Source organism: Typopeltis vanoorti, chromosome 16, assembly GCF_054136105.1.
Source record: "Typopeltis vanoorti isolate ZY-2024b chromosome 16, IOZ_Tvanoo_1.0, whole genome shotgun sequence".
Lineage (NCBI taxonomy): Eukaryota > Metazoa > Arthropoda > Arachnida > Uropygi > Thelyphonidae > Typopeltis > Typopeltis vanoorti.
In genome coordinates, this window is record NC_143564.1 from 49,339,164 (window position 1) to 49,360,881 (window position 21,718).

At 33.2% G+C, this 21,718-nt stretch overlaps 1 protein-coding gene across 1 annotated transcript in view; it reads left to right on the forward strand.

Annotated features, from left to right (window-relative positions):
• l(3)80Fj (lethal (3) 80Fj) overlaps positions 1–21,718 on the forward strand; it is a 770,029-nt gene that overhangs the window by 397,457 nt on the left and 350,854 nt on the right. The window contains exon 31 of the mRNA XM_090405954.1: positions 626–872. Coding sequence (XP_090262080.1) covers positions 626–872 — 247 coding nt within the window. The remainder of the gene's footprint in view (positions 1–625; positions 873–21,718) is intronic.

The following is a 21,718-nucleotide window of genomic DNA, read 5'->3' on the forward strand; positions in this document are numbered from 1 at the left end:
CTGGATACGTCTTCACATAGGATCAGATGGAGAAAAACATTTATTATATAGTTGCTGCAGGTCTGAAAGGCTGTTCTAGACTCAGCATTGGCTATGAAGCACTCTCCCAACCTCAAGAAATATGATTGCATTCATTTACCAAATTTTTCTGAGAGACTAACATTTTTAAGAGTTCATAGCTGGACTCTATGAATTAAATTTGGAGTTATCCAACCCATATATGGTGCCATGCAAGTATATTAGATGTTGGTTACAATTTATATTGTGTCTACAATTACTTAGTTTAGTGCTGTGTGCTTTTCACAGTTATTGTGCTCTGATGATGCTGGGTAGAAAACCAGTGAAATATTATGAAGGAAAAGATTGAAATTATAATTTCCTGATATGGACCCCTCAAGGAAGGATAATTCATAATTTTAATGAATTTTTCCAACAACTGTATTATGTGCAATATGATTTTGAATACTGATATTCATAGGTGCTCTTTTTAATGCTATTTTTAAAAAAATTTACTGGTTTCTATTCACTTTATTTTATTTATTTATTTTTTTTTATTATTTTTTTTATCATGTAAATTTTTAAACTTGATCCAGATTCTATTGAGATAGTGGTTTTATCATTTTAGGTTCAAGAAGCAGTTGCCAATTGTTTACCTCCTTTGGTTCCAGCAATTAAAGATGAGGCTTCAGCACTTTCAAAAAAATTACTGGATTTATTATTAGATTCTGAAAATTATGGTGAAAGAAAAGGTGCAGCATATGGAATTGCTGGATTAGTAAAAGGCCTAGGAATACTCTCTTTAAAACAGTTAGATATTATGAATACTTTAACTACTGCTATTCAAAATAAAAATAACTACAGACATCGAGAAGGTTAGTGTAGTGCTTTATATTATATTTTGTTATAAATTTTCCTATGTTTCATTCTTGTCCATAAACTTATTTTAAACTGAATTTATTTAATAAATAATGAGGAAAAATATCACTTAGATTGTTTGATGTATATGTCATTTTGGCTTTGTTAAATTCATTACTTCTTTTGGGACTTCTGTTTATATTCACTGTTCTTTATAGCATTTTTAAAATTTAAACTTTTTAGTTTGAAATTAAACAACTGTTGATTTGATATTTGATTTTGTTTACATTTGAAAAATTTGGAATATTCTTCTTAGGGATAGAGAAGGCATTAACTCAGTACTCTCTTATGTACAGAACCACTGAAGAAACTCAGAGTTACTACATTCTGAAACTTGCTTTCATTTGTATTGTGCTTACATGCACATGTTCTGAGTTTTGCTCCAAAGTTCATAGCACATCATGTTTCGCACACTAAATGCATTTGTGAAAGTTAACCTCCCTGCCAGCTGAAATAGGTCAAACACACGAACCACCATATGAATATTCAAGGATGAAAATATCAGCAGCTCCTTTCTCTCACAATTACCCTCCTGATAATTATATAATTGGAGCCATTTTTGGATTAACTATAAAAATGGCTCCAATAATGTAATTATCAGAAGGGTAATTGTGATATTTGAAACCATTTGACTTAATGTGAACTTTTTGGAATTTATTGTATCAGAAATTGTTTTTCAATATTTTAGTATTTTTTCTCTATACAGCTGATTCCAGTTAATTGATCCACACTGGGGAATAGCATAATTTGGCCCAATTAAGTGGCACCCAAAAATAGTCAGAGTTTCACATCAAGAGTTTAAAAGGTGTATGTAGATAAAATAAAACATGAGTTTAGACAAATTTTTTATTTATTACATAGCATGATTATTGACATATAGAGAAACATAAACAATTGGCTTTAATCAAAGCAAAATATTTGTCATAAGAATAATTTCATTTATATATGTATTAAACATGCATGCAGGTCATGTCAATTAATGACATTTTTGGAATTGACCGAGTGTATCTTGTCATTTTTTTTATTTCAATTAAACAAAGTCAGTGCAGATATAATTTTGTCTTCCTGCATGAAATAATCATAATTCAGTAATAAATTTTCCTGCATTCTGGATAGTTACTCATTCAATCTCAAGGAGTATTATCCTCATCACTTTCTTTTTATTCTAATGTCCTGATGTTTGGCTTCAGTTACCCCCTCAAATCCTTCATTTTTATTATGGTATTGAAGATGGCTGTGAATGAATGGAAATGCTTCATAGTTTCTGATGTGGTTCATGTCTGTATCTATTAAACATATCCATGCATGGGCGGCTCCTACCAACAGTGCAACACGTGCATTTGCATCGGGCGATGAGTTTTTGAGGGTGCCAAAATTTGGCCTAAACTGTATGTAAAATAAATCATAAAAAAGTCATTTATTCCTTCTTTGTTGAAACCAGACTTCAGGATGTTAGTTAAATTTTTAAATAATAAAACTTCATTGAACTGTATATTTTTTAAAAATCATAATTATTTAAAATAATGTAGTATTTTGTTGCCTTTAATATTGAACTGTCAGTGTTAATATCAGACAATGCGACAATAGCAGAACACCTTCTATCTAGCATTTATTTCTGATTCCATTGATGGCCGTGAGCTGACCTTGACCTGAGGTTAAAATACATGCATAGTTATCAAAATTGTTTAATGAAAGTAAAGTAACATATTCTTAATGATTATAGAATTACAAGATTAGATTATATTTATATATAAAATTTCAGAATGATTGAATTCATTTGAAATTTTGTACGACATGACAATGGTCGTTATTCTATCTTCCATTTGCGATTTGTATGCGAAGCAAGTAAAATACCATTGCATTTCAATTCAAATCATTTGTTGTGAGAACTGTGCAACTGGGCCTAATTTTTCCCAGAAAATAATGAAAACTGTATGAGAAACTTTTAAACAAGATCATGCAACACACTCCTAATTTGTAGTGTTTTAGCAAGTTGAATCCGATTTTTTATAACTAATCGTACAGCAAATTTCTATACTTTTTTCTATGTTCATGGATTTTTCATAGTTTATAAAAAACAATATTTTTTTAGGTTGTGTTGATTAATTTTGCAGCAATAAAATTATTGATTATTCAAATAAACTAATTTTTAGTAATTGCTTATTTGTTATAATTTAATTAAAATTTACAGCAGGTGCATTTACTCCATGTTTGACGAGTATACTCGTCTTCGCTTGATTTTAATTACCCATGCAGATGCACATATTTAGAACAAAATTCCACTGTTAAAGGGCTAATTGTCTCTCTCTTTCTGTAAAAAATATAGCTTGTAATCATTTTTCATTAGCAAATGTTACTATTTAGAATTTATGATCGGACATATTGAAGCCTAGCTTAACATCATGGCTTTTAAGACGTCATTAAAAGAGTTTCTTAGGGGTAAAGGGGCAGCAAAATTCCTAGGTTCAACTCTGTTTCCATGATTGATTGCTAAAAACCACAGGTAAGTAAAACAGTTTTGAAATAGTCTTGTTGCTTAATCCTTGCTGATTATCAGCCATAAACATTCAGATATCATCTATGCATTTTTGTTTGCATGGAAGTCGAATGGTAAACTCTCCATTCTGATCCCTTTAAAGCAGCGTTTCAAATTCATTTAACCTTTCTAAGGCCCAGGACCAGTAAAATGCTGAAAACAATTCTACGGACCACTAAGTTAGAGGCGTAGCTGAGATGGGGGGGTATAAATGGCGCAGCAGCTGTGCCATTTATAACATAATAAATCTAAAAGCATGTTTTGAATACATATGGAAACATAATTGATTATATTGGAATTAAACAAAAGTGTATCATCATTGAACAAAGTTTTAGTTTTTATTAAACGTATAAATAATATGAAGCCTGAATGGCAAAGAAATGGAGCTAATTGGGGAATTAGATAAGTACCAGATCGACATACTAGGGGTGACTGAAACAAAAAAGACCAAAACTGGTGAGATCTTTCTGAGCAATAAATACAAAATGTTATATTCAGGCAATGACAATCTAGGAAAAGGAGTAGCCATAGTATTCAACACAAAATAGGAGGCTAATTTTCTTGAATGGAAGTCAGTCTCAAGTAGAGTAATGTGGATAAATATGAGAATGGGGAACTGGACAATGAGACTTATTTGTGGTCCCACAGATGATTTCTGGTCCCATAGTCCAAAAGTAGAACCTTCTGTGAGACTATGGTCCCACAGAAGGTTCTACTAAGGTAGAAGTGGAGGAATTTTTTGAGGCTTTAGAAAAAGCAACTGACAAAATGAAAAAATGAAAAGTTGGTCCTTGTTAGGGATCTAAATAGCAGAGTAGGAAATGATTGTGAGACATACAAAAATATTTTGGGAAAATTTGGAGAAAAGAGCAAAGCTAATAATAATGGCAAATATCTGTTGGATTTCTGCTCAGGACATGGACTGGTTATTACTAACACCATGTTCCAACATAAAAATGTGCACAAATTTACATGGAGAGAAGAGGCTAGGAATAAGAAAAGTCTCATTGACTATGTTATTTTTGATAGTGATGTTTTCTTCCTGGTGCAGGACACCAGAGTGTGCAGAGGATTTGAAATTGGAAGTGATCACTATCTAGTCTTGAGCAAGATAAAATTGAATTTCATGTTGAAAAGAATAACATGTAAGAAAGCTTTCAAGCGAATAAAAGTTGAGCAGCTCTCAGATGTGAACTGTAGACTAAAATACACAGTCACCCCAAAGATTATTGAAGAAAAAATGAAAGAGTTTGAGAACAGGAATCAAACCTTGGAGATTCAGTAGCAAACTCTGAAGAAAACATTGATTCTGCCAGAGAGGCATGTGGTGAGGTTGTCTGTAAGGATAAAAAAAATCAGAACTCCCTGGTGGACACAGGAAGTTAAAGAGGCAGTGAAGGAAAAGAAGAAAGCATATCAAAAGTTCCTGTCAAATAAGTCAGCTTGTGCTCTTAGAGAATATAGAGACAAATGCAAGAATGCTAAACACTGTGTAAAACTAGCTAAACAAAAGTCATTGGAGGACTTTGGCAAGAATATAGAAAATAAATATCAAGAAGGTGGCAAAATATTCTGGAGGTTGTTGAAGAAGCTTAGGAATGGAGGAAAGAGTGCTGTAAAATGAGTTAGAGATGATAAAGGTGACATGAAAACGGGAGAAAAAGATATCCTTGAAGTATGGAGTAATTACTTTGAAAAACTGCTAAATGAAACAAGCAGTGATGACAGCATAGTGGTAAAAAAACACTGACCAGGCATGCAGTCAGGAATACATATCCATACTTGAAGTAGAAAAAACCACCAAAATCTTGAAATGTGGAAAGGCAGCTGGAGTAGATAGATGATATTCGACCAGAAATGCCTAAGTATGGTGGTATAAAAGTCTTACAGTGGCTGCACTGCATAGTTCATAAGGCCTGGACAGAGGGACGAATTCCCGATGATTGGAGTAGAGCTCTCATAGTACCCATATATAAAAAGGGAAATAAAACTGCATGTAAGAATTACAGAAGTATTTCCCTACTGAGTGTTCCTGGCAAGATCTATGTAAGTATACTTGAGAAACAGTTGAGAATAATTGTGGAAGAAAAGCTGGGTGAAGAACAAGCTAGATTCAGGGCAAATAGAGGCTGTCAGGATCAGATCTTCACTTTACGACAAATAGTCGAGAAAGCATGGGAATATAACAAAGATATATATTTAAGTTTTGTCGATTTGGAAAAGGCATATGACAAGGTGCCAAGAGAGAAGCTATTCAATATGCTGCAGTTATATGGTGTCAATGGAGCATTATATCAAGCAATACTTAGTCTTTATTTGAGTTGTAAGTCAGCAGTTGGAATTGAAGGAAGTACAGGAAGATGGTTTAATGTTAAATCTGGTTTGAGACAAGGATGTACATTATCCCTTCTGTTATTCATTATCTATATGGATCACATTATGAAGGAAAGTGGTATTAAACCTGAAATACAAAATTGGAGATGTTAATGTCAGCTCTTTGCTTTATCCGGATGATGTTGTACTTCTAAATAAATCCGTTACAAGTCTGCAAGATTCTCTGAGTAAATTTAATAGCTGTTGTAATAGATATGGTATGAAGGTCAGCAATAAAAAGACAAAGACAATGAAAATAGGCAGAATCATTGAAAATATCAACTGTGTTGTGAATGGAGAACCTGTGGAACAAGTAAAACATTTCAGCTACTTAGGCACGATTTTTAGTGAAGATGGTAAATTAAATAAAGAAATAGACAACAGAATCAGCAAAGCTGGTATGGTGGGAAGTCAATTGAATAAATTCATATGGAATAAGAGAGAAATTAGCCGGACCGCTAAATTAGCTGTATACAAGACAGTGTTCAAACGAGTTTTAAGTTAAGGATCTGAGAGTTGGGTCAGAAGTAAAACACTTGACCAAACACTGGAGACCACAGATATGAGAGTCCTGAGAAAGATTATAGGCATGAACAGATGGCATCAATGGTAATATCATATTAAAAATGAGGATATTAGGAAAGAACTTGACATTGTCAGCATCCAGGAATGCGTTAGCAGAGCTAATCTCAGGTGGTATGGTCACTTAAACAGAATAGGCGAGGAAAGATTAGCAAAAGAAGCGTTCTCTGCCAGGTTGGCAGGAAAACGACCCAGAGGAAGACCAAGATATAGGTGGATTGATATGGCACAAAGTGCCTTAGACGATAGAAATATAAGATTTGATAATGTTGGTGTCCTGACAAGTAACAGACTGATTTGGAGGAAAATTGTAAATAGGAAATTAATAATGATGTAATTTTTTTCATGTAGTACTATCATATCCTGTACACCCCTTGAGGGTACATAGCAGGAATTTGATGATAAATAATATGATCTAATTATGTTACTACTTTATTTTAATGAGATGGTTGAGCTTTTCGTCCCTTGCAGAGTTGCTGGATATCTGGCTCAATTTTGGTCAAATTCAGTAGGCACACACGAAGACAATTTCTGTATTTTGTTTTTATTTGAAGGAGTGATCAAAAACCTCTCTGACAAAGATAGGTTGTAGAGAACTGCATGATGATTTTCAATGCTTCTTCAGCTAATTCGGGAAATTCACTTCTCACTGAAGGCGAGATACAAAATCGAGCCAAACAAAGATCACGGAATTGCATTTTAAGTCCAATGTCACTTGAAAGCTCAATTAACTGGTCTTTTTTCGATAACGAAAGATCGTTCATGTGATTGCAAGCCTGAAATGGATCGCGAACCCACAGAAATTTTTTACAAATATTATTTGGAAAATATGTTTCAAAATTCTTTTTCAGATTTTTGAGGTGATCACAACCCCTTTTCAGAAACTCAGAATCAACAAAAATATCATTTTCCACTAAAAAGGATTCCAATGTTGGAAAAGGTGCAAATTGTCTGTCTTTTACATAATTAATCCATAAAACCATTTTTTTCTCGAATGCCTTTATTTTGTCATAGGCATCAAGAACAGTTAAAGAATTTCCCTGAAGAGAGATTTAGTTCATTTAATTTTGAAAAAATGTCTGAAAGATAGGATAGTGTCTATCCATGCGTCGTCAACAAGGAGTAGTGCAAAATCAGAATTACTTTCATTTACAAATAATAAAATTTTGTGCCTTAATTGAAATGACCTTGTTAGTACTTTGCTCCTGGAAAGCCAGCGAATTTCAGAATGAAGCAAAAGTTGTATATCTTCACTGCCCATTTCATTGCAGAGTACTGAAAATAACCCATTATTTAACGGTCGAGCTTTAATAAAATTAACTAGCTTTAGTGTTATATAGCACAGTTTTAAATTCTGGTGGCATTCCTTTGGAGGCTAACGCTTCCTTATGTATGAAACAAATGTACCCTATTGATATCCTGAGCTACTTCCTTGACCATAGAAACAACCCCACTATGCCTGTCTGTAAGGGCACAAGCTCCATCCGAACAGAAGCTTACACATTTTTCTCACTGGATCCTTTGTGTATTATGTAATTATTGAGAGTGTGAAATATTTCTTCTCCAGTTGTTCGGGGTGGCAAAGTTCTACAAAACAGAATATCATCACGAATATTGTTATCATGTGCATATCTTATGTAGCATATTATCTGCGCATCACTTGTAACATTAGTAGTCTTGTCTATTTGTAACGCATAATAAGAGCTCTTCTTAACTCTTTCGATTAACCTGAGATTCTACATTACCTACCATGTCATTAATTATGTGACAGTGTCATTTAAATGAGAAATCAAATTAACATCTTTTAGTAACTTGTTGCCAAACATCATTTTTACTGCATCTTTTATAGCTGGAAGTAGCAAATTTTCCCCGATAGAATGAGGTTTCCCTGTTTTCGCTATGCACAAACTTAAGAGATAGAATGCTTCCAGTGCCATGCTATTAATGGAACCCATGGCCGAATCTATATCTTTCCCATGATTTAATGTCCCTAAGCGTTGCTGGAAAAAATTCAATTGGCTTATTTTTCACATCACAATGTTTAGTTTCTAAATGTCATTGGAATTTAGCAGGTTTCATGCACTCATTCGACAACACTTCATAGCACAAAACACATTGAGGTTTCTGTTCACTCTCATCTCTATACCAAGTTAACCTGAATTCCAAATATGAACTGTTATATTTCCTACTGTATTTTTTTTTTTGAACTGCTTGTTTCTAGTATCAGATTTACTTGGCGTTACAACACTTGTATCACAAATAGGATTAGCATCACTGTTTCGTTTGCCCTTCTTTTCAAAGTCCTAGTTCTAATCCACTTTTCCATTATTGAAATACATTTCCAAAAAATATATAAATTCATAATACTGGGGTTAACTCAGGACACACTTTTTCCAAGTGTCACTTAGCACTTTTCAAGATACACTGAGCCTTGGTTGAAGGAGGGAAACCTTCAATAATAAAAATCAATAAACAGCAAAACATTGATTGAAATGTGGATAACATATGTTCACTTCAAATCTGACAAAACAGCAAGGGAAGGCAGAAGCAATAAAACTATATTATTGTTCACTGCACCCTCTTTTATTATTGTCATTGTACAAATTTAGTGGCAGAATGACGAATAATAAAAAGGGTGAAGTGAACAACTATAGTTTTATTGCTTTCACCTTCGAACATTCTGAAATTTTTTTGTTGTTTATTTTTAAGTCTCCATTTGACTTCAATAATTTTTACTTATTCAATTTTAATTTGTTTAGATAATTAAAAAAATGTATATTTATTTAATTAATTTAAGTCTGCTGCGAACCACCTGTCCCATCGTCACGTACCACAGTTTGAGAACACTGCTTTAAAGCATTGGGGCCTGACCCTTTTTCCAGTGACTAACATCTTTTCTATACTAGTTTGTGACATATTTGAACAGCATACCACATACAATCTTGGTTTCATTGATCCATAGTGCAGTGTGTTTAAAACACAGGGAACCATTCAATGTAGTATACAGTGAAATAGCTCTGTTTTTGTTAGTGTTGCAGGTGTTATCAGCACTAAATTTTTGAATGAAGATTACATAATTTTTCAACAGTCCACGTGATAGAGGTAAGTTATTAGCTGACGTAATTAAACTGCATCATGTCCCAAATAACTGAATCAAATTCTTGTTATATTCTCATTTTGTTTTTGTTCTTCCAGACTTGTCCCAATAACACAGCTGCCCCTGTGTTAAATAGTGATCCAGTTAATCAGAATCTACCATATTTTTCTTACCATATTTTTTGCAAACATTTGCAAAAATTTATAAATTTTTGCAAAATTAATGAACTTACACATTATTTCAAACATAATGTGAAATCTATCTTAGCAATTAATTTATTGCTGGAAATGTTTGCATTCGTTGATTCTTCAGTGTAATAGAACAATTTCATTCTGATTTTTTTTTTGCTTTAATTAAAATATTGCAGAAATTATATTTGCACTGTTTTCAGATGCTTATATTGGAAATAGTTTTTGTTAAACATTTGTTTTAAAAAATGTATTTATTGAAATAAATGAGATGTGAACATTTTTTTTTTTTATTTCCTCAGAATTCTAAATATGGCTATATATGTAATTGCCATCCTGCTTAAAGTTTTTAGATACATTGTTCCGCTTATATGAGCAGATTATATTCAATGAAATCAATGCTTTCTGATTTTACAATGTATTGCTTTTTAGATGTACAGCAGTCGATTTTAAAATACATATTTTCATAGAAATTTGTATCTTTTAACTACCTGAAATATATATAGTAAAAATGTCTGAAGCATATCATATGCATGCTAATTCAAAATTTCTTATTTAGAGGTATTCCAATTACATCGTTCCTCTCTCTGTGTGGGAAAATGAATTATAAACAACTAATTTTTGTCTAATTTAATATATGTTTGAAAATTTTCATTGGCTGTATTTCATATTTCAGTATCCAAAATCAGGTCACTTATGCATCAAAGCCAGATAACTGTAGGAAGACAAAAATTAGCTCTTAGGAACTCAGTTCATCATTATCCTAACTAATATTCTAAGACAACTCACCTCTGAGAACAGTGCACTCGATGCGGAACTCATCCACATAAAAACACTTCTTTTTGGCCAATGGCTACACCTCCTGAGACATACAAATAAATTTAACACCATGCACACATATCTGTCATCACTCCCAAACATAGATTACAGCAAACCTATCACCATCCCGTGGCATCTCAGAAAAGGTGGCCAAGATACTAAAAAGAGGCATAACCTTGTGACCACCTATAGACCACAAAATGCTAGCAGCTCTTATCTACTCTCCTTAAAACTGGTTTGAACTCTGTCTTGCATTATACTGCTAGTTTTCAACTGCTGACTTATAAATTAAATATAGACTATGAGTGCTCTGTATAGTGTTCCATTTACCCAATATAATTAGTATTTTGAAACACTTTTCTCTGGGCACATCATATTCCCATGATTTCTCGACTATCTGTCTTAAAATTAAAATCCTACCTTGACAAACCAAACCCAGCTTATTCTTCAAGTTTCTTTTCCACAATGTTTCTCAACCTCTTTTCAAGCATGTGTCCATAAATCTTATCTGGAACACTTAATAGAGAAATTCCTCTGTAATTCTCACATTCGGTTTTCTGCCTTTCGACATTTCAAATTTTTGATAGCTTTTTCTACCTCGAGTATTGATAAGTACTCCTATTTGCCTTCTTGATACTACTGTTTTTTTGTCACTTCTTATTTAATTTAAGCCTTTCAAAGTAACTACTCCAGGCATGTAGTATAGATATCCTTATCTTCAGTTTTCATGTCACCTTTATTATCTTTATTTTCTTTTACAGTCCTCTCTCCTTCATTTCTATGCTTTTTCAATGTCCTCCAGAACATTTTGCCACTTTTCTGATATTTATTTTTTATATTCTTACCAAACTCTTCCTATTACTTTCGTATATCTACGTTTGCACACAACTTAGATCTCCTACATTTTTTCCCCTATATTCTTTTAGGGCATCTGCTGATTTAGATGTAGTTTTTTTTTTTGGGGGGGGAGTAGTGAGAGATCACTCAAACAACGAAAATTTGCATCAGAAATGTAGTTGATTTCAGTGGTGAGGGTGATAATGGGTCTAAACAAGTTGTTTTAACTAATGTTTTTGTAATACTATATTATTAGGAAGGTGATGTAGGAGATGATGAATGTATATTCCACTGTGAATAAGTTTCATGTAAACAAAATTAGATGAATATTCATTAGCTAGACTAGTAATCAATATTCCCTCTCATTTTTGCCTGCCCATGTGTGCATAAAAAACATTTTTTGTGCAAATTTCTATTCTCAGACTCAATGTGTGCAGTAGTCTGTCCTTATAATAGCAAAAAGTCACAAGTCACAAATCCTAAATTAATACCTTTAATCTGCGTAGCCATAAAAATCCATCACCGTTTGTATGAGTTCAAGTGACTATACTGTCTAGACCAGTGGTTCTTAACCGGCGTTCCCCGGAACCCTTGTGTTCCACGAACTGGTTACAAGTGTTCCACCAGTGAAAGATGTGTCACATGACACAGTCTGAGTGTAATTGGTTAATTGGAAGAAAAGATTTCAACTTACTTTTCTTCCATAATACACACAAGTTTGACTGGATACAAAATTCATTTGGCACAGTTAATACATCCAGTTGCGAATTTTCATTACAAGAAGAAGAACAGTTATCTTGTCAACAGATCGTACCCTAAAAATGAAATTCTCTGAAATAACTCTTGAGGAATTTTGGATTTTTGTCCAAACCCAGCTCTCTCCACATGAACACTGAAAATTTTCTTACAGTTTTCAACATCATATTTGTGTGAGCTCAGTTTCTCAATATTAACTAATATAAAAACTAAAAAGCATGAAAGATTTGCTAATATAGACAAAGAGATGAGGATAGCTATATCACATATTAGATCTGATATTGCTGAAATCTGCAAAAGCTAACAAGCTCAAGTATCGAATTAAATAAGTTCCATTTTTATAAAAGGCAAGTCCATTCATATTTTTTGTTGTTACTTTTATGATCCTAATGCTTTTAGTGTTCCCCAAACTTATAATCAAAAGTGTTCTGTGACTTTGAAAAGGTTAAGGACCACTGGTCTAGACAGTAGACACTAAACAAATATGCCTCTGCAACTTGCTGATGTCAGTATCAGTTTGCCCACACAGCATGGATTAATAGTAACTAGAGTATATTAAGTTGGAATGGGTTAGAGTAATATTGGAGTGGAGACATTGGCAAAGTTACTAAATGAAATAAGTCACAAGTATGATTTATCATTTAATTTGTTTTTATAGTATGTATCAAAAATTATCGACTGTAAATTAGGAATTCTGAAAACAAAAATTTTTTTGAGTGCAGTCGCTACCTGTGTGCACTCCATTTCTTACCTGTGTACAAGCACACAGCTTAGAGGGAACATTGCTAGTAACTAGACTATTAATGAAAGGTAGTAAATTATTTGGTAATTTTTTTCTTTTGTAAAATTGATTCTCAAGTGTTGGCTATTAAGGTATGCTTAAAAATGTTTCTGAAAAATTCATACCATGTGAACCAAAGGAAAATTCTTAATTTACTTAGCATAGCCAATATCTTAAGACATGCTGAAAGTCCAAAAAGAATCTGTCCAAATAGTCACAGTTAAAAAACTATGTTTGAACAGAATTGTCATTATCACCATAGGATAATACTGTTGGTATCTTTTGTCATTTTGATTATTATCAGCAAAAAAGTGTGTCCTACTCGGATTCTTTCTACTTATGCGTTAAATGACTTATTCTACCGAGATGCGAACAATTGCACTTCTGGAGTTGCAAGATATAATTGTAGAATTTTGCCTCCTGAAATGATTCTGATACTTGTACACTATAATCCTGTCTCCTCCTCTTCCCCCCCCCCCAAAAAAAATTATGGTAGGGTGAAAACTGCATTGCTTCAGAAATACAATTTAAATCTACTAGCCATAAAAAATGTTAAGATGACAAAATAAGAAAGACATTCTTTAACCTGACTTTACATTACATGTAATTATGCAGATTCCTTTCCTTTAATGTGGGTTTAAAATGTATGCCACAATGCAGCTTTTATTTTCTTTCATTTATTGTTCATAGTGAAGATTAATTTATTAAACTATCTATAAATAATAATTTAATAGGAAAGGCAAATGATTAAATTTACGAAAACAAGAAAGTAGGTAGCACTTACTGTAGAGCCAGATCCACATTTCTTATTGTACTTAGTCACATGATCCAGACTTTGACTTATCTTTACAAGATAATTGTATTTTATTTTAAATAACAGCATTAATAAGCTTTTTAATTATTTAAAATGCTCAAGTATTTAATTACACTAAGTTCTTTTGAGCTATGTAAATAAGCATAGGACAATACTATATTACAGTTGGGAACCTACTTAAATGGTAACAGATATTGGAAGAATATGAAGTATAGATGTACAGAAGCAAACAAATTAATCTGAACAAGCCAGATTTTCATCAACTGAAACAAATACAAAATTTGTTTCAGTTCACAATTTTGGTTTCGGTTTAATATTTTCAGATTTTGTTTTAGTTCATTCTGACTCCATTGAGGTCAAATGTTAATACTAATAATATTAAAAAGCAAAATATGTGAGAAATTTTGAACAGCAGCTTTTAGAAGTGAAATGTACATACAAATATTCAAAAAAACCATATGTATGTGTGTGTGTACACACACACACACACACACACACTCACTCACTCACTCTCTGGTCTCTTTTTATGCGGTTTTGAAGTTATGCACTGCATAACTTCAAAACTTATGTACCGTTGTACATAAGGAACAGCGTGTTGCAGCACATTCTGGCATAATGTAATGTGCAAGCAGTGAGTGTCTGTGAAGTTTAATTTTGCATCAGAGTGTTTGCCTTTTCATTATTGTAAGTCTAAATTTTGCTAATTTTTATTTTAAAGATTTAATTTGATAAAGGCTGATAAAGAATTTTCAGCTAGCAAAGAATGGCTAAACAGGTTTTTAAAAAGAAACGCACTTTATAACGTGAAAAGTACAGGCAAGATTGCAGCAGCAGATGAAGAAGCAGCCAAAATTTTCAAAAGAAGTTAGCCAAAATTATTGAAGATGGTGGATATTGACCTGATGAAGTGTTTAACGCTGACGAAACAGGATTGTTTTGGAAGAAAATGCCTAGTCGAACTTGCATCACAAAGTCTGAGAAAAAATCAAGTGGGTTTAAAGCAAGCAAAGATCGAGTAACTTTGTTACTTTGTAGCAATGCATCATGGGATCGAATGTTGAAACTCCTCCTAGTAAATCGATCTCTAAGACCACGTGCTCTAAAAGGCAAAGATCTAAAACAGCTGCTGGTACATTGGATGGTTAGTACAAAGGCCTGGGTAACAACTGCTGTATTTATTGAATGGTTCAATAATTGCTTTGTACCAGAAGTGGAAACATATAGGAAGCAAAAAAGCTCTTGATTTTAAAGTTTTATTAATTGTTGACAATGCACCAAGTCATCTGCATTTAGAACATCCAAATGTGTAGGTAGTATTTTTTCTATCCAATACAACAAGCATTATTCAGCTATGAGATCAAGGCATAATTGCTATTTAATTAAAAAATACTACATTAAGCACACTTTTCAATTTATATTGGATAAAGTCGAAAATGAATTATTAACAGTAACTAACGTTTGGAAAAAATGTTCTATTTTGGACTGCTTAAATCATGTTGCATCTGCTATCACTGAAATAAGACCACGAACTTTAAATTTCTGCTGGAAAGCAGCTTAGCCTGGATGTGTTGCAAACAGTGCAACCATTCAAACATCTACATTATCAGCTGAAATCATTACTTTGGCACATGAAATTGGTGGAGAAGGTTTTGATACATTTAGCCAGAATGATGTAGACTCATTGCTTGTGGATAATGCCTTAAGTGCCGATGATATTATTGGATATCGATTAACTTTAGATATTGTCGAAGATTCCGAAAACGATAGTGAAGCTGCAAATAATTTGAGAAGGACTTGAACTGTGCAATAAATTGAAAAATCATTTTCTTGTTAATGACAGAAATTCTGAACAAGCCTTTAAATTCCGATGTGAGCTGAAGAACTGTATGTATGGATATCGCAAGCTGTATAAAAAATTAGTAAAATCATCATCACAAAGTTTAATCACTGATTACATTGTGAGAAGAAAAAAATCAGCACAGAACGAGGGTGAAACTAATTCTGTTTGTGAAGAACCATTGTCTTTACCTATAGATGTGGTGCGCTATCTATCTCTTCTGGTGAAGAAAGTGATTTTGCACCAGTTTGCAAATGTTGCCGAATATTGTCTAATAGCAACGATAATTCTGATGAAAAAAATGTAAAAATTGTTACTTTTCAATAAAATTAAATGAATAAGGCTTTAAAACAAACTTGGGCATTCTTATTTTCCTGAATTTTTATAAAAAAATTTATGCGATTTTAGGTTTATTTTAATTCATTGTTTTGGTTTTAGAAAATTATGGAACATATCCCTAATTTTTCAACGTGTGATTTTTTATATGCGGTTTTCTGGAACATGTCTACTGCATAAAAAGAGACCTGACTGTATGTGTGTGTGTGTGTGTGTAGTTTTAAACAAGAAAAAGGCAGAATCAGAAGATAATACTGATTGATTTCTTTATTTAAAGCCATAACATTTCAGCCTGAATAATACAGGCCATCATCAGTGGCAATGATGGTTAATTACAAGGTGAAATGCAAACAGTGGATTGATTTAATAAAGTAAGAGCTACATAATGTTAAACATGAAATAACAGCTTAATTCCATGGTGTCTTAGCGAATCTCCTCTATATATCTCAGTATGATTTTTTGTTTTGTTAATACAACTAATGAATAATTAATAATCCAGTGTTCCCTCAGTTATACCATTGTGTTGTTTGCATTCTATCTTGTAATTTACTGCCACTGATGATAGTCTGTAATATTTACAGACTATCTGGAAAACACATGACAGGGTGCTAAGAAAAAAACATTTTTAAAATAATGCAGTTATGTTGTTGAAACAAGGCATTGTGTTAAGCAGCCTCTAGACTATTTAAGTTGTAAGTCTGCAGTTAGAATTTAAGGAGATACCGGAAAATGGTGCAGTTTGAAATCAGGTGTAAGACAAGAAGGGGGGGGGGGGTGCAAACCATCTCTGTTAATATTCACCATCTGTATGGATCACATTTTGAAGGCAAGTATCATTTAGCTTGGCATCAAAATTTTGATGTCATTTAACTCCAAGGATTCTGCAAACTTGTACTGGATATATGTACGGAGGATATATTCATCATCTTCATATAGATGATGAATGTATATTCCTTACATATATCCAGTACAAGTTTACAGGATCCTTTGAGTTTAATAAATGTATAATAAATTTGGCATTAAAAGCCAGACTACCAAAATAAGTTTGAACATCAGAAAATACCAGTTTCATCTTGAATAAAGCATCTATAGAACAATAAAATATTTCAGCTGCTTAGGCACAGTTGTTAGTGAAGATAGCAAATTAAATGTGGAAACAGACAACAGAATAACTAAAACGAGGAGAAAAAATTAGCTTTTTTTTCCCCCCCTCCTCTTTCTTAAAGGAAATTTTCTAATCTAAGACAGTATTGTCACTTAAACAGAATAGGAGAGGAAACTATTCTGTTTAGGTTTTAGACTTCAGGATAGCAAGAAAAGACCCAGAAGAAGGATCTAGATGCACTGATTCATCATCATAATCATCAAATTCCTGCCATGTGTACCATCCAGGGGTGTACAGGATATGATAGTACTACATGAAAAATTTACATTATTACTAACTTCCTATCTACAATTTTCCTCCAAATCAGTCTGTTACTTGTCAATACTGCAACATTATCAGATCTTATATTTCTATCATCTAAGGCACTTTGTATTGTATCAATCCACCTATATCTTGGTCTTCCCTTGGATCGTTTTCTTGCCAACCTGGTGGAAAACACATGTTTTGCTAATCTTTCTTTGCCCATTCTGTTTAAGTGACCATACCACCTGAGATTAGCTCTGCTAACACATTCCTGGATGCTGACAATGCCAAGTTCTTTCCTAATATCCTCGTTTTTAATATGATGTTGTCATTGACGGCATCTGTCCATGCTTCTAATCTTTCTCAGGACTCTCATATCTGCAGTCTCTAGTCTTTGGCCAAGTGTTTTACTTCTGACCCAGCTCTCAGATCCATAGGTTAAAACTGGTTTGAACACTGTCTTGTATATAGCTAACTTAGTTCTAACTAACTTCCCTCTTATTCCATATGAATTTATTCAATTGACTTCTTACCATACCACCTCTGTTGATTCTGTTGTATATTTCCATATTTAATTTACCATCTTCACTAAAAATCGTGCCTAAGTAGCTGAAATGTTTTACTTGTTCCTCAGTTTCTCCGTTCACAACACAGTTGACATTTTCAATGATTCTGCCTATTTTCATTGTCTTTGTCTTTTTATTGCTGACCTTCATACCATATCTATTGCAACAGCTATTAAATTTAGTCAGAGAATCTTGCAGACTTGTAGCGGATTTATTTAGAAGTATAATATCATCCGCATAAATCAAAGAGCTGACATTAACATCTCCAATTTTGTATTTCAGGTTTAATACCACTTTCCTTCATAATGTGATCCATATAGATAATGAATAACAGAGGGGATAATGTACATCCTTGTCTCACACCAGATTTAACATTAAACCATCTTCCTGTACTTCCTTCAATTCTAACTGCTGACTTACTACTCAAATAAAGACTAAGTATTGCTTGATATAATGCCCCATTGACAGCATATAACTGCAGCGTATTGAATAGCTTCTCTCTTGGTACCTTGTCATATGCCTTTTCCAAATCGACAAAACTTAAATACAGATCGTTGTTATATTCCCATGCTTTCTCGACTATTTGTCGTAAAGTGAAGATCTGATCCTGACAGCCTATATTTGGCCTGAATCCACCTTGTTCTACAAGGTTTTCTTCCACAATTCTTCTCAACCGTTCTCAAGTATTCTTGCATAGATTTTGCCAGGAATACTTGGTAGGGAAATACCTCTGTAATACTCACATTCAGTTTTATTTCCCTTTTTATATATGGGTACTATGAGAGCTCTACTCCAATCTTCGGGAATTCGTCCCTCTGTCCAGGCCTTCTGAACTATGCAGTACAGCCACTGTAAGACTTTTATACCACCATACTTAAGTGTTTCTGATCGAATATCATCTACTCCTGCTGCCTTTCCACATTTCAATTCTTTGATGGCTTTTTCTACTTCAAGTATGGATATATATTCCTGTTGGGTGTTTTTTATCGCTCTGGTATAACTGTTTGTTTCATTTAGCAGTTTTTCAAAGTAATTACTCCATACTTCAAGGATATCTTTTTCTCTCGTTTTCATGTCACTTTTATCATCTCTAACTCCTTTTGCAGCACTCTTTCTTCCATTCCTAAGCTTCTTCAGCCACCTTCTTGATATTTATTTTCTATGTTCTTTCCAAAGTCTTCCCATGACTTTTGTTTAGCTAGTTTTACACAGTGTTTTGCTTTCTTACATTTGTCTCTGTATTCTCTAAGAGCAAAACTGACTTATTTGCCAGGAACTTTTGATATGCTTTCTTCTTTAACTTCCTGTGTCCACCATGGCATTCTGATTTTTCTATCTTTGCACACAACCTCACTACATGCCTCTCTGGCTGAATCAATTATGGTTTTCTTCAAGGCTTGCCAGTGAATCTCCAAGGTTTGGTTTCTGTTCTCAAACTGTTTAATTTTTTCTTCAATAATCTTTGTATTTATATTGTATTTTAGTCTACAGTTCACATCTGAGAGCTGCTTGACTTTTATTTGCTTTAAAACTTTCTTACATGTTATTCTTTTCAAAATGAAATTCAATTTTATCCTGCTCAAGACTAAATAGTGATCACTTCCAATTTCAAATCCTCTGTACACTCTGGTGTCCTACAACAGGGAGAAAACATCATTATCAACAATAACATAGACAATGAGACTTTTCTTATTCCTTGCCTCTTCTCTCCATGTGAATTTGTGCACATTTTTATGTTGGAACATGGTGTTAGTAATAACCAGTCCATGTCCTGAGCAGAAATCCAACAGATATTTGCCGTAATTATTAGCTTTGCTCTTTTCTCCAAATTTTCCCAAAATATTTTTGTATGTCTCACAATCATTTCCTACTCTATTTAGAACCCCAACAAGGACCAACTTTTCCTTTTTCATTGTGTCAGTTGCTTTTTCTGAAGCCTCAAAAAATTTCTCCACTTCTACCTTAGTAGAACCGTTTGTGGGACCATAGGCATAAATAAGTCTCATTGTTCATTTTCCCATTCTGATATTTGCCCACATCACTCTACTTGAGACTGCCTGTAGGAAATTTGTAATACTGTTAACCTATTGTATACTCTCATTGCATGAACAGCACTACTCGTGTGGAGCTGTCAAAAATAAATGCAACGATCAACATTCTATGTGACAATCTCTGATATTTTAAACCGGAATTTTGAGCTATCCTTATCAGCATATCCGACACAAAGACAAATAAATGAATTCAATAAATTGAAAGCTGACATTACAAAAGATTTGAAATCCTCCAGCATTTTAGTGCTATGAAACAATTGCAATTACAATAAGACCATGACATTGTAAATTTATCATCAGTAGTCCTAGATGAAGCTGTAAGCACATCAAGTCAAGGACATAAATTTGCCATTATGCCCTTAGCAAGTTTCAAAAGTAAAAATAATTGCTTCTGTTGAATGAAGAATGTACAGACCTTCCTTCAGTTATAGCTACTAACATTCTTTTTAATGTATTCAACTTCTTAATCCAATCCAAACCTCCCAAAAACAACATGCAAAAGAAAGAAAGAAAAAAAGAAGAAAGAAATCATTGCTCTAAAAGAGCCATACAAAAATAACAATATTAATGACTAAAGCAGTAAAGGTTATGAATCTAACCTAGAATATGAAAGCAAAATATACATACTTTTACCAGATCAATCTACAAACAGAATCATAGATTGTGATCCTACTAATCCCTATGCCCAATTGTGGATAATGTAAACAGTCCTATATACAAACTTGGTAAACACTTTCTAAATTACTAGTGCGACCCCACCCCCCCACACACACACTCACACATACACCCAAGTAATTCTTTCTCTTTGTTAAAAATTCTGTTCACCTAAAAAGTATATTAAAAGATCATATTTTAAAAAGTTCAGTAATAATGATTAGTTTCAATATTATTTCGCTATTTACCAATGTACCGTTAATTGATACACTGGATTTGCTAAATTTACAGTACATAGAGGTTATTTTGCATGACATGGGAAGATTTACAAGCATCTAGATGGGACAACAGTGGGTTTCCCCATCCTTTCTCTCCTTTTAGCCAATTTCTGCATAGAACACTTAGAAAACCAAGCTATGAACATAGCTCTTTTCAAACCAGTGGTTTAGCTGCTTGGTCCAGACACATTAGATACATTTTTATTGAATTTAAATATCTAACACCCTAAAATCTACTTCATAATGACTGTCTGCCCTTTTTAGATACACTCTTACATTCCTACCTGATTGTTCATAATCTTTTCTGTTTATGTAAAACCTACACATATATAGAGATATTTTCACAAATAATAACACCATCATTCATCTCAAGAGTATGGTATCCTATAAACAATAACTTACAGAGCCAGAGCTATCTGTTCCAATGACAATGCTCTTACCACTTAACTTGCTTACTTGCATCATACTTTTTTAGCCAGTGGCTATAATCTCCAAAGAATAGACAAAATACTAAATGCTCCCTGGAAATCTCCTCCATTGCTATTAGGATTACAGCAAAACTGTTACTATTCCATACATTTAGGACACATCTGAAAAAAAAAATCTATTAACAAGAAAAATAACTATCTGCTCTGTACCACATTTAAACTCTATATGAAATTGGCAGCTCTCATCTGTTCACCTAAGAGCAAACGCTTTCCTTTATCACATCGAGGAGTATGTGAAGTACCCTTGTACTTGTGACCTGGCTTACTATGGACAGACAAGAAGAGCTGTTGACATCTACCTTGGTGAATATAAAAAAATCCATTTGGAACTATCATTATTGCAAGTTGGGACCAGCAAACCATGCCTTGGGTACCTCTTCACACAGCATCAAATGGGAGAAA